This window comes from Mobula birostris, chromosome 4, assembly GCF_030028105.1.
Source record: "Mobula birostris isolate sMobBir1 chromosome 4, sMobBir1.hap1, whole genome shotgun sequence".
Taxonomy (NCBI): Eukaryota; Metazoa; Chordata; class Chondrichthyes; order Myliobatiformes; family Myliobatidae; genus Mobula; species Mobula birostris.
The window spans coordinates 91,067,005-91,083,302 of NC_092373.1; the positions used below are offsets into that span (position 1 = coordinate 91,067,005).

General features: G+C 44.7%; 1 protein-coding gene across 1 annotated transcript in view; it reads left to right on the forward strand.

Annotated features, from left to right (window-relative positions):
* The window catches only part of LOC140195980 (uncharacterized), a 42,328-nt gene that overhangs the window by 13,374 nt on the left and 12,656 nt on the right, over nt 1–16,298 (forward strand). The window contains exons 5-7 of the mRNA XM_072254665.1: nt 668–789; nt 1,443–1,591; nt 11,336–11,383. Of these exons, the coding sequence (XP_072110766.1) occupies nt 668–789; nt 1,443–1,591; nt 11,336–11,383 (319 nt within the window). The remainder of the gene's footprint in view (nt 1–667; nt 790–1,442; nt 1,592–11,335; nt 11,384–16,298) is intronic.

Here is a 16,298-nt window from a genome sequence, read left to right on the forward strand (position 1 = left end):
TGCCCCCTCTGCGTTTCTGTCTCTCCTCTGGATACAATCTGTAACTTGGACATTTAGTTCACAGTTGTCAACTTCTTCCAATCATGATTCATTATGTCCATAACATAAGACCAGAGGACCATAAAGCATCGGAGCAGAATTAGGCTATGTGGCCCATCGAATCTGCTCGGCTATTCAAGAATGGGTGATCCTTTCATTTGTCTCCTCCTCTACACCAGTTCCCGGCCTTCTCCCCATAACCTTTGACGTCATGTCCAGTCAAGAACTTATTAATCTCTTCCTTAAATACACCCCGTCAGCTGAGCTCCACAGTCTGCTGGTAACAAATTTCGCAGATCCGCCACCCTATAGTTAAAGAAATCTCTCCGACTCTCTGCTTTGAAAGCGCTCCCATCTAATGAGGTTGTGCCCTGTAATTCTAGACTCTCCCAACATGGGAAATATCTTTACAACGTCATTAGGACCAATCATCGTAAGTCTTACACAGTGAGCAGTACCACACTGAGGAACAAAGTCATCTGGCAACACGGTTCTTAATTTATTGAAGCTGGTGTCACAAGTTGATAGGGTGGAGTGCCTGAACTGTGCTACCGCTTTCTATTGAAATTCCTGTTTGAGATTCTAGTGAAAGGAATACATATTTACAACTTTCTTTATCACCCCCCAGGATATCTGATGCATGGCAATGGACTATTTCTCCTTTCACTCACCAGAGATGGAAATATTACAATGTACTTGATGCTTCCCGAAGAACATTGGGAAAATCCTCCAACACCAACGAACCCACAAGTGAGGACCATCTGCTAGCTGATCAGACGTTATATTGTGTCCGGCCCGCAGGCCGAGGGCGGAATGTGGTCGGGAACTAGATGAGGATGCTTTCACTGTAGGATGATGGTTAATTGATTGCATGTGTTTCCGCTACTGAAGTTAGGGACAAGATTGCGGTTCGAGGAAAGCTAGCGGCGGCCCAAGTGTGGGATAATCAATGTTTTCCAGTCCGGTGAGGAATTCTGCACCACATAACGCTTTTGCTATTCATTATTAAGGGAAAGGATTTTGGTTCAATGAAAGGCAAACGATAAAGGACGCCGAATTCAGCACCGTTACCTTATGGGGAAATTACACCTGACAAATCAGTTGGAATTCTTTAAACAGGCAGGTTTAACAAAGGCGAGTCAGTGGCCAGACTAGGGTCAGTGGCTGTAGTGAACCAGAATGGTGGGGGCGTTGGGGGGTTCGGTCTCATCTGGAATATCCCGGGATGCCGAAGAGGCGAAAAGGAAACGTGTCGCCGTTCAGTAGAGTGGGATGTATGTGAAAGAAACCGGAGGGGATCTCTGATATAACCTTACATCTGACTGAATGGCAGTGCAGCGTCGATAGACGGGTGTGTATCGGAATTTTTCTGTTGCAATTTCTACGATGTTTTTATCTTGCAGGCATTTATAACTCGTTTACCGACAATGGACGTTTTTGTCAAGAAGATTCGTCGGGATTTCCTGAATCGGGCAAATTACTTCAATCGTACGCTCACTGAGCAGAAAGCCAATTTCAACAACTCCTTCTTCTTCGTAGCTTTCTGCAACAGGTAGGTCACACACCGAGGTGTATAGTTGAGTATGTTGTGCAGCTAATGCATAACGGGGCACAGAACATTCTCTCCTCGCCGTTTGGCAGAAGGGAGGGTGAGCTTCTCAAATTTTCCTGGCAGAGTTCTGAACAATTGTGCTGACTTCAATTTTTGTGATTCGGTAATTCAAAGTACTTCCAAATGTCATCCTCAATAAACTCTTGTCAGCGACTAAGATAGGCGAAATGACATCTAATCTGTCGTCGATAACCAGAAGATATGGGAGCTTTTGTGTCGTTCAGCGCTTCGGTTCTGTCCACTGATAATGGCTGATTTATTATCTTTCTATCCTATTCCTCTACCTTCTTCCTGTAAACTTTGATATCTTTGCTGAACAAGAGCCTATCAACCTTCACTTTATACTCGGCCTTTTCTCCTTGGAGCGACGGAGGATGAGAGGTGACCTGATAGAAGTGTGTAAGATGATGAGAGGCATTGATCGTGTGGATAGTCAGAGGCTTTTTCCCAGAGCTGAAATGGCTGCCACAAGAGGGGACAGGTTTACGGTGCTTGGGAGTAGGTACAGAGGAGACTTCAGGGGATATGTTTTTTTTTACGCAGAGCGCAGTGAGTGCATGAAATGGGTTGGCGGCAACAGTGGTGGAGGTGGATACGAATCGGATGTTTTAAGAGACTTCTGGATAGGTACATGGAGCTTAGAAAAATAGAGGGCTACTGTTAACCCTGGTAACTTCTAAGGTAGGGACACGTTCTCCACAACTTTGTGGGCCGAAGGGCCTGTATTGCACTATAGGTTTTCTATGTTTCTATGTTAAATGTCCACGAGTACATGTACTCCATGTCCACCTATGGCAATGAATTCCTTGGATTTAACACCCTCTGGTTGAAGAAATGCTTCATCATATCTCGTCTAATTGGACACTCCTCTATTCTTAGGTTTTGCAATCTGGTCCACAATATCTCGGCCATTTAATACTCCGTGAGATCCCAGCTCATATTTCTAACCTCCTGTGAGTACAGGACTTGACCATCCAACACTTCTCTGAAGATATCACTTGCATTCCGACAGCATTCTAATGATCCTCCTCCTCACCCTCACCAGCTTCAGCTCACCCTGTTCTCTATATGGGGTCCACCCCTCAAAGCAATACGCTTAATGTGGTATGGCCAATGATTTATAAATCTTCAGCATTGCATCCTTGTTTTTACTTTCTAATCCTCTCTACATGAATGCTAACCCAGTATTTTCCATCCTTACTATCAACCGAATCTGCATGCTAACCTTTAGAGAATCCTACACGATAACACCAACATCTCTTTGCACATCTTATGAATGGATTTTGGCACCGTTAAGGAAGTGATTTGCGCCTTTAGTAATTCTACCAAAGTGCATCACCATCAATTTCCTGACACTAAATTCCATCTGACAAATCCTTGCCCAATTTCCCAATCTGTTTTCATACTTGTGAATTCTTCTGGCTTCCTCAAACGAGGCTCCCCCTCCACTAATGTTGGTATCATATGCAAATGTGGAAGCAAAGCCAGCTATTCACTCATCCAAGTCATTTACATATTACGTGTAACGACGCGATCCCAACACCACTTCCTGAGGAGCAGCACTATTAACCGCCAGCTAACCAGATAAGTCCCAGTTACTTTCTTTGTCTGCGGTCTCACGTAGGAGACAATATTCACCTTCAAGGATGGACCTTCTGATATTTCATTCTCCCGACCTACCTCCAGTCCAGTCAGCCTCGGAATCTACATTCAGGCCTTTCAGATTCCCGATCTAACTTAAGTCCATTCAGCTTCCAACCTATGTTCGGCTTCCATATCAAACTTCAAACCCTTTCACCTCCCAATCTATCTTCAGTCATTTTGACCTCTCAATTTAACTTCAAACATTTCAGCTTCCCGATCTACCTTGAGGCCTGTCACAGATCAATCTACATATGCAGACTTTTCTGTCTCTCCATTTAACTTCAGATCTCTAAACTTCCGGATCGAACTTCGGACGTTTCAGGTTCTCTGAAGACCATAAGACGTACTAGCAGAACCGGGTTAATTGGCCCATCGAGTCTTCTTCACTATATCATCATGGAAAATCTTATATTCCTCACAGCCCCAATCTTCTGCCTTCTCCCCAGATTACTTCAGACCTTGATCAAAGAAGAAAGAATCCTTTGCAATCGATTCCGGCATCTTCCCATTCAATGAGGTCAGCTTAACTGGCATATAATTTCCTTTCTTCCTCTTGAGGAGTGGAGTGACATTTCCAATTCTGCAGTGCTCTGGACCCATTTGAGAATCTATTGTTTCTTGAAAGGTCACTGATAATGCGACAAACAATCTCTTTAGTGATGTCTTTCAGAACCTTGGCGTCAGATCCTGGTGCCTTGTCTACGCTCAGACCTTCTAAGTTTCCCAAGAGCTTTCCCTCTGTTAATGGTAACTTCATACACTTCATGACTGCTGACATTTGGAACATCCAACGAAGACGGGTGAAAAATACAGTTTTCCCGCTATTTCCTTATCCCCAATAACTACCTCTAAGGCATCGTTATACAGCGGTCCAATATCCACTGTTGACTGTATTTTACACTTTATGTATCTGAAGAAACTTTTGCGATTCTCTTTAAGATGATTGGCTAGTACACTTTCGTATTCCATCTTTACAGTCTTAATGTGGTTATTAGATTTTTTTTGTTCTGTTGGTATAAGAAAGCTTCCCATTTGTCGAATTTCCCACTAATACTCTGTTTGGCTATTATGTTGGTTTTGCTTTCTCTTGGTAGTAACGGTTGTGTCATGTTGCTTTTAGACTACATCCTACTCTTGGGAATGCATATATCCTGTGCCGTCGGAACTACTTCCAGAAATTCCAGTCTTTCCTGCTCTGTCGTCCTCACTGTCAATGTTCTTTTCCAATCAATTCATGCCAACTCCCCTCTCTTGCCTCTGTACTTCTCTATACTCCTCTGTGTCGTGATACATCTGACTTTACCTTCTCTGTTTCAGATTTCAGGGAAAATACGATCATATTATGATCAATTGTTCCATAGGATTCCTTCACCTTAATCTCTCTAATTTAGTCCTATTCATTGCACAACTTCCAATCCAAAATAGCTGATCCCCTAGTCGGCTCAACCAGGAGCTGCTCTAATAATTCAAATTCTAAACATTCCACAAAATTCTCCTCTCGAACTCCAGCACCAACCGGATATTCCCAATCTACCTGCATTAAAAAAAAAACTCATTGAATATGCGCTTTTGGCATGATTTTTTTCTCTCTCGTTGTAATTTGTAGATTACATCCTTACGACAGCTTGGGGCTCTGTATACAACTCCAATGAAGTCTTTTCACCTTTGCTGTTCCTTTGCTCTATCCATAATGAGTAAACAGTTTCCGAACCTGTATCATATCTTTCTAATGATCTGATTTCCCCTGTTTACCAACACAGCATTGACAACCGCTCTGTCTTCCTGCCTATCTTTCGATATAATGTGTATCCTTTGGACATTATGTTCCCAGCTGCAATCTTTCTCCAGCCGCGATTCAGTGATGCCTGCAACATCATACTCGACAATCTGTAACCGTACTTCAAATTCATCTACCTTGTTGAGTAACACCTCAGTACTGTAGACACGCTTTTCAATTTTACATTGAGCTGATCCTGTTGACTGCATTTTTGCCCTATTATCATAATTTCCTTGCTAACAGTCTCACTACACACTGCTTCTGTTTGTAAACCAACTACTTCATGTTTGGCACTGTCACTTCGATTCACATCACCCTGCTAAACTAATTTAAACATATCCGTATTAACTTTTTTACCCTGCCCGTAAGGACTTTCGAATTCCTAAGGCTGAGGTGCAACCGTCCCTATTGTACGGGTCACGCCTTCCCCAGAAGAGATCCCAATGATCAATAACTTTAACCCCTGCCCGCTGCATCAGTTCCTCAGCCACACATTCACCTGCCAAATCAGTCTGTTCCTACTTTCACTGGCACGTGGTACAGGGAGCAAGAGCTGATCACCCTTGAAGTCCTGTTTGTCAGCTTCCTACATAGCTGCCTAAAAACTCTCTTCATGACCTCTTCACCTTGTCTACCTATGTCATTGGTGTCTGTGTACAACAGGACTACTGGCTGCTAATCCAGTCCCGTGGGAATACCTTAGACTCGACACCAGACATCCCTAATTGTGACACCAGGAAGGGAAAATACCATTCGGATGACTCTAGCGCGACAGCAAAATATGGTTTCTGTTCTACTGAGTGATGAATCTCCCATCCACACTTTAGTCATAGAAACATAGAAACATCGATAACCTACAGCAGAATACAAGCAATCTGGCCCCGCAAAGTTGTGCCGAACATGTTCCTACCTCAGAAATCACTAGGCTTACCTATAGCCCCTATTTTAAGCTCCATTCCCTATCCAAAAGTCTCCTAAAAGACCCTATTGTATGCGTCTCCACCATCGTTGCCGGCAGCCCATTCCACGCAATCACCACTCTCTGGGTGAAAAACTTACCCCTGACATCTCCTCTGTACCTACTCCCCAGCAGCTTAAACCTGTGTCGTCTTGTAGCAACCATTTCAGCCCTGGGAAAAAGCCTCTTACCATGCAGACGATCAATGCTCTCATCATTTTATACACCTCTGTCAAGTCACCTCTCATCCTCCGTTGATCCAAGGAGAAAAGGCCGAGTTCACTCAACCTATTCTCATAAGGCATGCTCCCCAATCCAGGCAACATTCTTGTGTATCTCCTCTGCACCCTTTCTATGGCTTCAATATCCTTCCTGTAGTGAGGCGACCAGAACTGAGCACAATACTCCAAATGGGGTCTGACCAGGGTCTTATAACACTACCTCTCGTCTCCTAATTTCAATTCTACGATTGATGAAGGCCAATACACCGTACGCATTAACCACAGAGTCAACCTGCACAGCTCCTTTGAGCGTCCTATAGACTCGGACCCCAGGGAACCTCTGATCCTCCACACAGCCTAGAGCCTTACCATTAAAGCTACATTCTGCCATCATATTTGACCTACCAAACGGACCCATTTCACACTTATCTGGGTTGAACTCCGGACGCCACATCTCAGCCCAGTTTTGTATCCTATTAATGTCCCGCTGCAACCTCGGATAGCCCTCCACACTATCCACAACACATCCAAGGTTTGTGTCATCTGCAAACTTACTAACCCATCCCTCCACTTCCTCATCTGGGTCATTCATAAAAATCACAAAGAGTAAGGGTCCCAGAACAGATCCTTGAGGCACCGAATTCCATGCAGAACATGACCCATCTACAACCACTCTTTGTCTTCTTTGGGCAAGCCAGTTCTGGAACGACAAAGCAATGTCCCCTTAGATCTTATGCCTCCTTACTTTCTCAGTAAACCTTGCATGTGGTACCTTATCAAATGTCTTGGTGAAATCCATATACACTACATCTACTGCTCTTCCTTCATCAATGTGTTCAGTCACATCCTCAAAAATATTCAATGAGGCTCGTAAGGCACGACCTGCCTATGACAAAGCAATGCTGACTATTTCTAATCATATTATGCCTCTCCAAATGTTCGTAAATCCTGACTCTCAGGATTTTCTCGATCAACGTGTCAACCGCTGAAGTAACATTCAATGGTCAGTAATTTCCCGGGCTATCCCTACTCAATTTCTTCAATAAGAGGAAAACATCATAAACCTCTGATCTTCCGGAACCTCTCCCATCCCCATTTATGATGCAAAGATCATCGCTAGAGGATCAACAATCTTCTCTCTCGCTACCCACGGTAGCCTTGGGTACATCTCATCCGGTCCGCGGGACTTATCCAACTTGATGCTTTCCAAAAGCACTAGTACACCCGTCTCCTTAATATCTACATGCCCAAGCTTATCAGCCCGCTGCAAATCATCCCTACTATCGTCAAGATCCTTTTTCCTTGGTGAATACTGAAGCAAAGTATTCATTAAGTGCCCTCCGGTTCCATGCACACTTTACCACTCTCACATTTGATTGGTTCTGTTATCTCATATGTTATCCTCTTGCTCTTCGCATACTTGCAGAATGACTTGGGGTTTTCCACAATCCTGTCCGCCAAAGCACTCTCATGGCCCCTTCTGGGTCTCCCAATTTCTTTCTTAAGCTCCTTCCTGCTAGCCTTATAATCTTCTAGATCTTTACCATTAGCTAGTTCTTTGAACCTTTCGTAAGCTCTTCTTTTCTTCTTGACGAGATTAACAACAGCCTTTATACACCACGGTTTCTGTACACTACTACCCTTTCCCTCTCTCATTGGAAGGTACCTATGCAGAACCCCACGCAGATATCCCCTGAACATTTTCTACATTTCTTCCGCACGTTTCCCTGAGAATATCTGTTTCCAATTTATGCTTCCAAGTTCCTGCCCGATAGCCTCATGTTTTCCCTTATTTCAATTAAACGTTTCCCTAACGTGTGTTTTCCTTTCCCTCTCCAATACTACGGTAAACTAGGTACAATTGTGATTACTATCTACAAAATGGTCAACCGCTGGGAGACCTGACACTTGACCAGGTTCATTTCCCAATAGCAGATCAAGCACGGCCTCTCCTCTTGTAGGCTTAGAGACCCATTTTGTCAAGAAACCTTCCTGAACACAACTAACAAACTCCAAACCATCTAATCCCCTCACTGTCGGTAGATGCCAATCAATATTTGGGAATTTAAGATCTCCCACCACAACAACCCTGTTATTATTACTCCTTCTCAGAATCTGTCCCCTACCTGCTCCACGATGTCCCTGCGACTATTGGATCGTCTATAAAAAACATCCAGTTGTCACAATAGCGGGCGTTGGGAACGAGGGTGGACCCAAATGCAAGAAGCATCTTGAGAGGTTAGCAGGTTGGGGTCTTGGCTCTTGAGTCTAGCAGGTCGGGACTAAGGGTTTGGGTTAGGACTCGGAATCACAGACCACCAGGGAAAGGACTTGACATGAGACTCGGATGCTGCCAGGGCCAGGACTTGATTTGGTACTTGGATGCCGCCAGGGCCAGGACGTGGTAGTTGCATGCCGCCAGGGACAGGACTTGACTTGCTACTTGGATGTCGCGAGGACCAGGACTTGACTTGGTGCTTGGATGCCGCCTGTGCTAGGACTTCGTGCTTGGATGCCGCCGGTGCCAGGACTTGGTACTTGTACGCCGCCAGGGCCATGACGTGGTACTTGGATGCCGCCAGGGCCAGGACGTGGTACTTGGATGCCGCCAGGGCCAGGACGTGGTACTTGGAGCCTCTGGGTAGTGGCGAGCTCTAGACTCGGCCCGGGAACAGAAGACAGCGGCTCTTGATTCCCTCCGGCGGGTTAAGGGACTGATCCGCCTCGATGAGGAAACTTTGCAGGCTCGCTTTGGCGAGGTAACTTGACAGGGTTGCTCCGGTGAGGAAAGGCGACTTACTGGCACTCGCTTCGGGCGGAGACTAAGCTTGCTCCGGCCAGATGACGTTGGCGCGCCGTACCTTTAGTGACTTTGCAAACGCTCTCGCACGAACGGCAGAAAGCCGGAGACTATAAACTGCCGGTTCAGCCGAGAGTAAATTGCCTCGTATCACCAAGCCTGAGGGACACGGGAAAACTGGGAACCAAAGGGAAACAGGGAGTCAGCGGTCCGCATCGTAACGTAAACAAAGTAAATTTAAAGGGACCCCGATCCGGACCATGGCATAAGTAGAGTTATTGACCCCTTACAATTCATAACCTCCAACCACAGAGACTCCGTTGTCAACCCCTCCCTGAATTCCCCCTTTTCTGCAGCCGTGAATCTATCTCTGATCAATATTTTCACGCCTCTACCTCTTTTGCCTCTCTCCCTGTCGTTTCTGAAACATCTAAAGCCTGGCACTTGAAGTAACCATTCCTGCTCCTGAACCATCCAAGTCTCTATAATGGCCACAACATCATAGCTCCAAGTGCTGATCCATGCTCTAAGCTCATCCGCTTTATTCATAATCCTCCTAGCAGTAAAATAGACACATCTCAAACCATCGGTCTGAGCGTGTTCCTTCTCTATCACCGGCCTATCCTCCCTTTCACACACTCTCCAAGCTTTCTGTATTGGTGAGCCAACCTCCCTTTTATTCATCCCTTCAGTTCTGTTCCCACCCACCAGCAATTCTAACTTAAACTGTCCCCAATAGCCTTAGCAAACCTCCCCTCCAGGATATTAGTTCCCTAGGGGAGATCAACCACTGCTGTGCTACACGCAAACTTGTTGGTGCGCTTAGTTCTCCAAACCGGTAGCTCCGATCGATCACGTCGTCTTCTGGCCCTTCTCCAATGAATCCCACTTTCTGAGTGGTTGCTCCTAAAATCAGATAAAAAGCCTGAAAAAAAAAAAGACAGACTTCCCTCAAAATCTGAATCGTCACCGGATTAAATAAAAACTCTTTTGCTGCGCCCCTGTCCTCAGGAAAAAATGGCTGGAAAATATGTTCATTTTTAATCTTTTGCCTGTCCCTGACTGAAAAGTATCACTGCTGACGCACTACCGCTTGCTGATTGGTCGCTCCTCGATTCGGAAAACATAAACAACTGACGAGAAACTCTACAATCAAAGTCTCAGTCGCACTGATGAAAAGCTATCTCTATTCACGCACTGGATTGTGCAGGGATTGCAGCCCTGGAGGTTCGGTTTGTCAGCTTTATATCGAGCTCCCTAGAAACTCTCTCTGGTCCTCCTCACCTTGTCATTGTTGCTCACGCTTGCCCTCGGGGATCCCTTGCACCCGAGCTGAGACATCTCTGCCGAATGAGTTGTGGATCATTAACTGCTGCTCCAGTTCCGTCAAACTTTCCCTCAGAAGCTGCAGCTCTGTGCACCGGGGCAGACTTGATTATCCTGGTGTTTCTAATTTCCCGCATTGCAAACACAGAACACTGCCCATGTAGTAATTCTCGCCAACAGAATGGAGAAATAGGAACACAATGATAAAGTTGTCAGATGCTTTGCCCTCGCCTGAGCCTGGGGATCTTAGACTGGCGCTATTTAAAGCCGAGCACACTCAAATATTCTGTCGTGACACCTGAATTTGAATTTTCTGCCTTTTCTAATGAATCCACCTCTGTTGATTGAAAGGCCACACAATGCATTCCCCTTGAAAATTGGTCAAGTTACTGGTGCCTTCTGCAGTGAAAACGGATGCAAAGTATTTATTGCGATCATGGATCATTTCCCTGAATCATATTCAAACCTCTCCAGCATTATGTTCAATTTGAATGTTTTGTCCCTTCTCCCCTATCGCTTATTGTTTCCTTATCCACAAAAGAGTTTTTCCAGGGTTATTTTTCTTTTTCCGTCTAAATCGCACAAAGTGAAGTGCTGAGATCTCACGTGATCATTCACGGCCAGCTCTTCAACCCAGTTCATGTGCTCAGCCTTTTGCCCTGTTTAATAATCACCCGAGCTCTGGAATATCTCCAAGCTCCTCTCTCTGCACCAGCTCCGAACTCGCCTCTCTGCACCCTGCCCGTCGTAGTGTTGCGTCGCTGAGCATCCTGCTTTGTTGGCACGTCCTCTAATTCTTTGTTTTCCTCACATTCTTCAAACTCATTTATTTTCAAACTGACATGCTCGAAAGTTTTTAAAGCGAATCACATCAGTAGGACGCTCACGCAGGATCGGGAAACGAACGAAGTAATGGTTTGATGAGCCGGGATATAATTATTTCTATTTTTGAACACAGGTACGGCGTAAAAGCAATTCCTTCATCTCCGGAAGCGTATCGTTACGGGTAAGTGGATATTGAAGATTGTGACTGTGCGCGGGGCGATAAGTGAGCCAAAAGAGCTGCTGTATTGGGTGGGTGCTCAAGCTGACAGAAGGGTTGGGAGTGCTCCAGTAATACCATGTGACCTTAGCTCGTTTAGCAGCCTCATGTGCGGCACCTTGTGAAAGGCCTTCTGAAAATCTAAGAAAGCAACAGCAATTGACTTTCTCAGATTTAGTAGAGCTGTCGAAAGTGGTGTGAAACAACATGGCAGTGTAACGGAAAGCAAGATGTATTGTTGAGCATGATCCCGCGGGTTTATATACAGATGATGGGTTTAACGGGCATGTAATGGAGGAGAAGTTAATGATTGGGTAGAAATGTAGACAGAACAAAGAGTTAAATTCTGCCACAGAGGCAAAATTCAAAAGGACTAAAACTGCTGAACTGAAGGTGCTGTACGTATTGCACGTTGCAATCAAAATAAGGTGGACGAACTCGTAGCGCAATTAGGGATGTAATATGTAAGTCGTGGCGGAAAAAGAGCATAGCTAGGAGCTTAACATCAAATGATATACTGTGTACTGAAAGGAAGGTATCGGCGATGTTGTGGATCTGTTGCTTTCAGACGGTGTTATATCATTATAAAGAGGTGACATTGGGTCAAAGTGTGTTGAACCGTTGTAGCTGGAGTGAAGAAACTAAAACTGGGAAAAAATATTGTGGGAATCATATACAGGCCTCAAATTAGTAGCCAAGATGTGTGCTTCAGATTGCAAAATGAGCTGGAAAAGGTATGTAAGAATTGTAATGACACATTTGTAATGCAGGACTGCAATATGCAAGGGGATTGTGGAAAAAAAAAAGATTGGTGTCGGATTGCAACACAGGGAATTTGTTGATCGCCTACAAGATGGCTTTTTCTCGCGGCCTGTGCTCAAGTTTAGTCGGGGAAAGACAATCTTGGATTGGTTGTTCTGTAATAACACAGGTCGCATTCGGGAGCTTAATGTAAAGCACCTTTAGGAGGCAGTGACCATAATATGATTAAATTAGTTCTGCAATTTGAGAGGGAGTAGCATGACTCACATGAATCAATATCGCAATACAGGGGCAGGAGGAAAGACTTTGCCGAGGTGGATTGGAGGAGGATACTGGCGGGGTTGACAACAGAGCAGTTGTCTGAATTACTGGGAATAATTCACAAGGCGCAGGATAGATATGTGCCGCAGAGGAAAGTGTTCTCAAGCGGCAGAGATAGGCAACCGTGGCTGACAAACGGCGGTAAGGATTGTATTAAAAAAAGGAAGCACATATAAGGTAGCGAAAGTGAGCGGGAAGTTGGATGTTTGGTAAATTTCTTATTTAAATATCCAGCAAAAGGCAACTAAAAAGTGATGAGAAGGGAAAAGATGAAATTTGACTGCAGAGTAGCCGATAATATATTGTAGGATATGAAAAGTTCTTTTTTTTTTCAATTATCTTGAGTAAAAGGGAGCTGAGAGCTGGTAGTGGGCCACTGGAAAATTATGCTGGTGATGTAGAAATGGAAGGCAAATCAATGGCAGACGGACTGAATTTGGGTTTACATCCGCTTCATTGACGAAGACACCAGCAATGTTCCAGTGGTCCGTGAGCGCCAAGGAGCAGGCATGAGTGCTATAGCTATTGCAACGGGAAACTGCCAGACAAACCCAAAGAACCCAATATGGGTAAGTTCTTGCGATTTTCATGCGAAAGTTGATCTTTCCCTGATTAGTGAGAGCATCAAAGGATATTGAGAAGGCCGGTTTATGGGGTGAGTGTGGTCCGGGATCAGCCGTTATGGAATGGTGGATCAGACTCGGTGAGATGAATGGCCAAAGTTTGCTCATGTGTCTTATATGTTTATGCTTTTCTTGTCTTATGATCAAGCCTTCCTTTATTTCCTCAAAACATACTAACAGATTTTTCAGTCATTATTCCCCTGAAGGAAACTATGCTGAATTGAGCCTAACACATAACGTGAGTCCAAGTACATCAAAAGCGCACTCGTAATAGCAGCATCCAACATTTTACCAACGACTGAAATAAGGGTCACAAGCCTGTAACTTTCAGAATGTATCGCCTCACCACCTCCGCTGTTAATATGGTGATTTTAAAATGGTTTCGTTACCACTTCCAATGCCCTTTTCCTTCTCGCAACATATGTCCTTTGCCGCACGTCGCCTCTCTCTGGAGCTACAAATCACCCCTCCACCACCTTCATTCCCCAATGGCTTTATTTCTCTTTCACCAATCAACTTCCCAGCTCTGCACTTCACCCTTCCCCCTTGTTTCACTTATCACATTGTCTTTCTGTCCTTCACTCCCCGCAACACACCTTTTCCATCTAGTGCTCAGTTTTTTTTTCCCTCCAGTCCTGCCGAAGAGTTTCAGCCTGAAGCTTCGAGAGCACGTTTTTTTGTATAGATGCTGCCTCCTCACCTGAATTCGTCCAGTATTCTGTGTGTGTTTCTTGGATTCCAGAACCTTCCTCTTGTTCGCAAGATTCTCTTTGATACTTAATTCTTGATTTCCCGTCTGTTATGGAACAATAGCGGGAATGGCTGCACGGCAGTGTTTCGTACGGTATGTGCGAGATGGAAACTCTGGGAGATCCCCAGTCTCCCGGTGCACATCTGCACCAGGAGAACCGAGCTGCAGATCCGCAGTGTCATAACGAACTGGAGCTGCGGGTCTATGACCTTCGACTCAAACTTGAGAATGGGAAGCTGATAGCTAGGATCTATAGGCAGTTTATCACCCTGAGGTTGCAGGAGAAAGGCAACTAGGAGACTGTCAGGAGAAGGAAAGGAAGTGTCGTCGCTTCCCCTAATGAACAGTATACCAACTTGGATGCTGTTGAGAGCGTGGACGAGCAGCACTGACCGGCCCTTGGCGCTGTATTTGGTGCTGTGGCTCAGAGAATAAGAGAGCTGAGGAGACTGCAGTGGTGATAGGAGAATCCATAGTCGGAGGAACAGAGACAAGATTGTGTGGGCGCGATAGCCAGACTCGGATGGTATGTTTCCTCCCTGCTGACAGGATCAGAGATGTTTCTGATCAGGTCCAAGACATTCTGCGGGGTGAAGGTCAGCATTCTGGCACCAATAACGTAGTTATAACAAGTGAGGAGGTCCTGAAGAGAGAATTGAGGGAGCTGGATAAAAAGCTGAAAAAAGGACCTGCAGGATAGTAATAGCGTGATTAATGTCTCGATATCGCCAGTGGGGGAAGAATACGATGACTTGACAGGTGAATGCGTGGCTGCGGAATTGGTGTAGGAGTCAGTGCTTCAGATTTATGAACGGTTTCAGCTAATTTGGCAAAGAAATGGCAGCCAGAGTGCGAGTGCCGAACATGAGGTATTTGGTTTCCAGACAGAGACAGTATGCAGTGAGACTGCGAGCACGGAGTGCTCTGACGATGCGACAGAATGACAGTGGACAACATGAGTTGCAATGCACAAACGTTTGTAAAAGGGTGAATTCCGTATTGAAGGTGATATACGGAATAAGTGAGATGGTCTTGTGTCACAGTTGACGCGTATGACGTTATGGCATCACTAAATCTTTTTTTGAAAGATGACAGCTTGGAGCTTACCATCCAAGACACAGGTTGTATCGAAACGACAGACAGGTAGGCACAGGGGGTGGCATACCTCTGCTGATAAAAACTCAAATCGACTAATTAGAAAGGGTTACCAAAGGGTCTGAATGTTTTGATTCGTTGTGGGTAAATCTGAGGAACAGCAAGGGTGAAAAAAAAAGCTGATATACAGACTGGCAAGCCCTTTCGATACAAACTGTCTCTTGGGCGGTAAGGATATGGTCTACAAAGGAAAACGGGATAAAAATGCATGCAAAACATGGAATGTTAGAATAGTCATAGGGGATTTCAATATGCAGATAGATTGGGAAAATCATTTTGGTGCAGGATCCTAGAGTGGACATTTCTAGAATGGCTGCAAGATTGCTCTTTAGATCAGAGAGTTTAAGGTAATAGCCGTCATGGGGAAAGTGATCATACTATAATAGAATTTACACTGGCATTTGAGACGGAGAAGCTAGAGTCAAATGTATCATCATTACAGTGGAGTAAAGGGAATTGCAGCGGCATGAGAAAGGAGTTTGCTAAAATTAATTGGAAAAGACCACTGGGACGGCTGGAGACAGAGAATCAATGCTGGAATTTCTGGAAACAATCAGGAAGGCGTGAATGTATACAACCACAAGTGGAAGAAGCCTTATAAAGGAAATGCGTCATAACGTTGGCTGAAAAGAGATGTCAAAACTAGCACAAAAGCAATTAGTGCGAAGTTAGAGGATGGGGAAGCCCTTTAAAAAAAACAACAGAAGAGAAATAAAAAGTTATTAAAAAGGAAAATATGGAATGCGTAGCAAACTACTAAATAATATTACAGACGATGTCAAAGGTTTGTTCAGATACATAATGTGTACAAGAGAGACGTGAGTGGATATCGGACTGTTGGGAAATGATACTGGAGAGCTAGTAATAGGAGACAATGAAATGGCAGACGAACTGAATATATATTTTGCATCAAACGTTACTATGGAAACTCCAGCAGATAGAGAGTCTCTGTGGGCAGAAATGTCAGAAGTTGCCATTTCAAGGGAGAAAGTTCTTGGAAACTGAAAGGTCTAATGTGGATGTCTCCTGGACAGGATGGCATACATTGCAGGCTTCTGAGAAGGTGACTGAAGAGATGGTAGAGGCATTAGTTGAGATGTTTCAAGAAAGAAATCCTGGCACTGTTGCGAAGGAATGGAAAATTGCAAATGTCATACCCCTCGTCAAGAAGCAGGAGAGGCACAACTAACGAAATTGTAGGAAAGTTCGTTAGACATCAGTGGTTGGTAAAATGTTGGAGTAAGTTGATAAGGATGTGGTTTGGCGT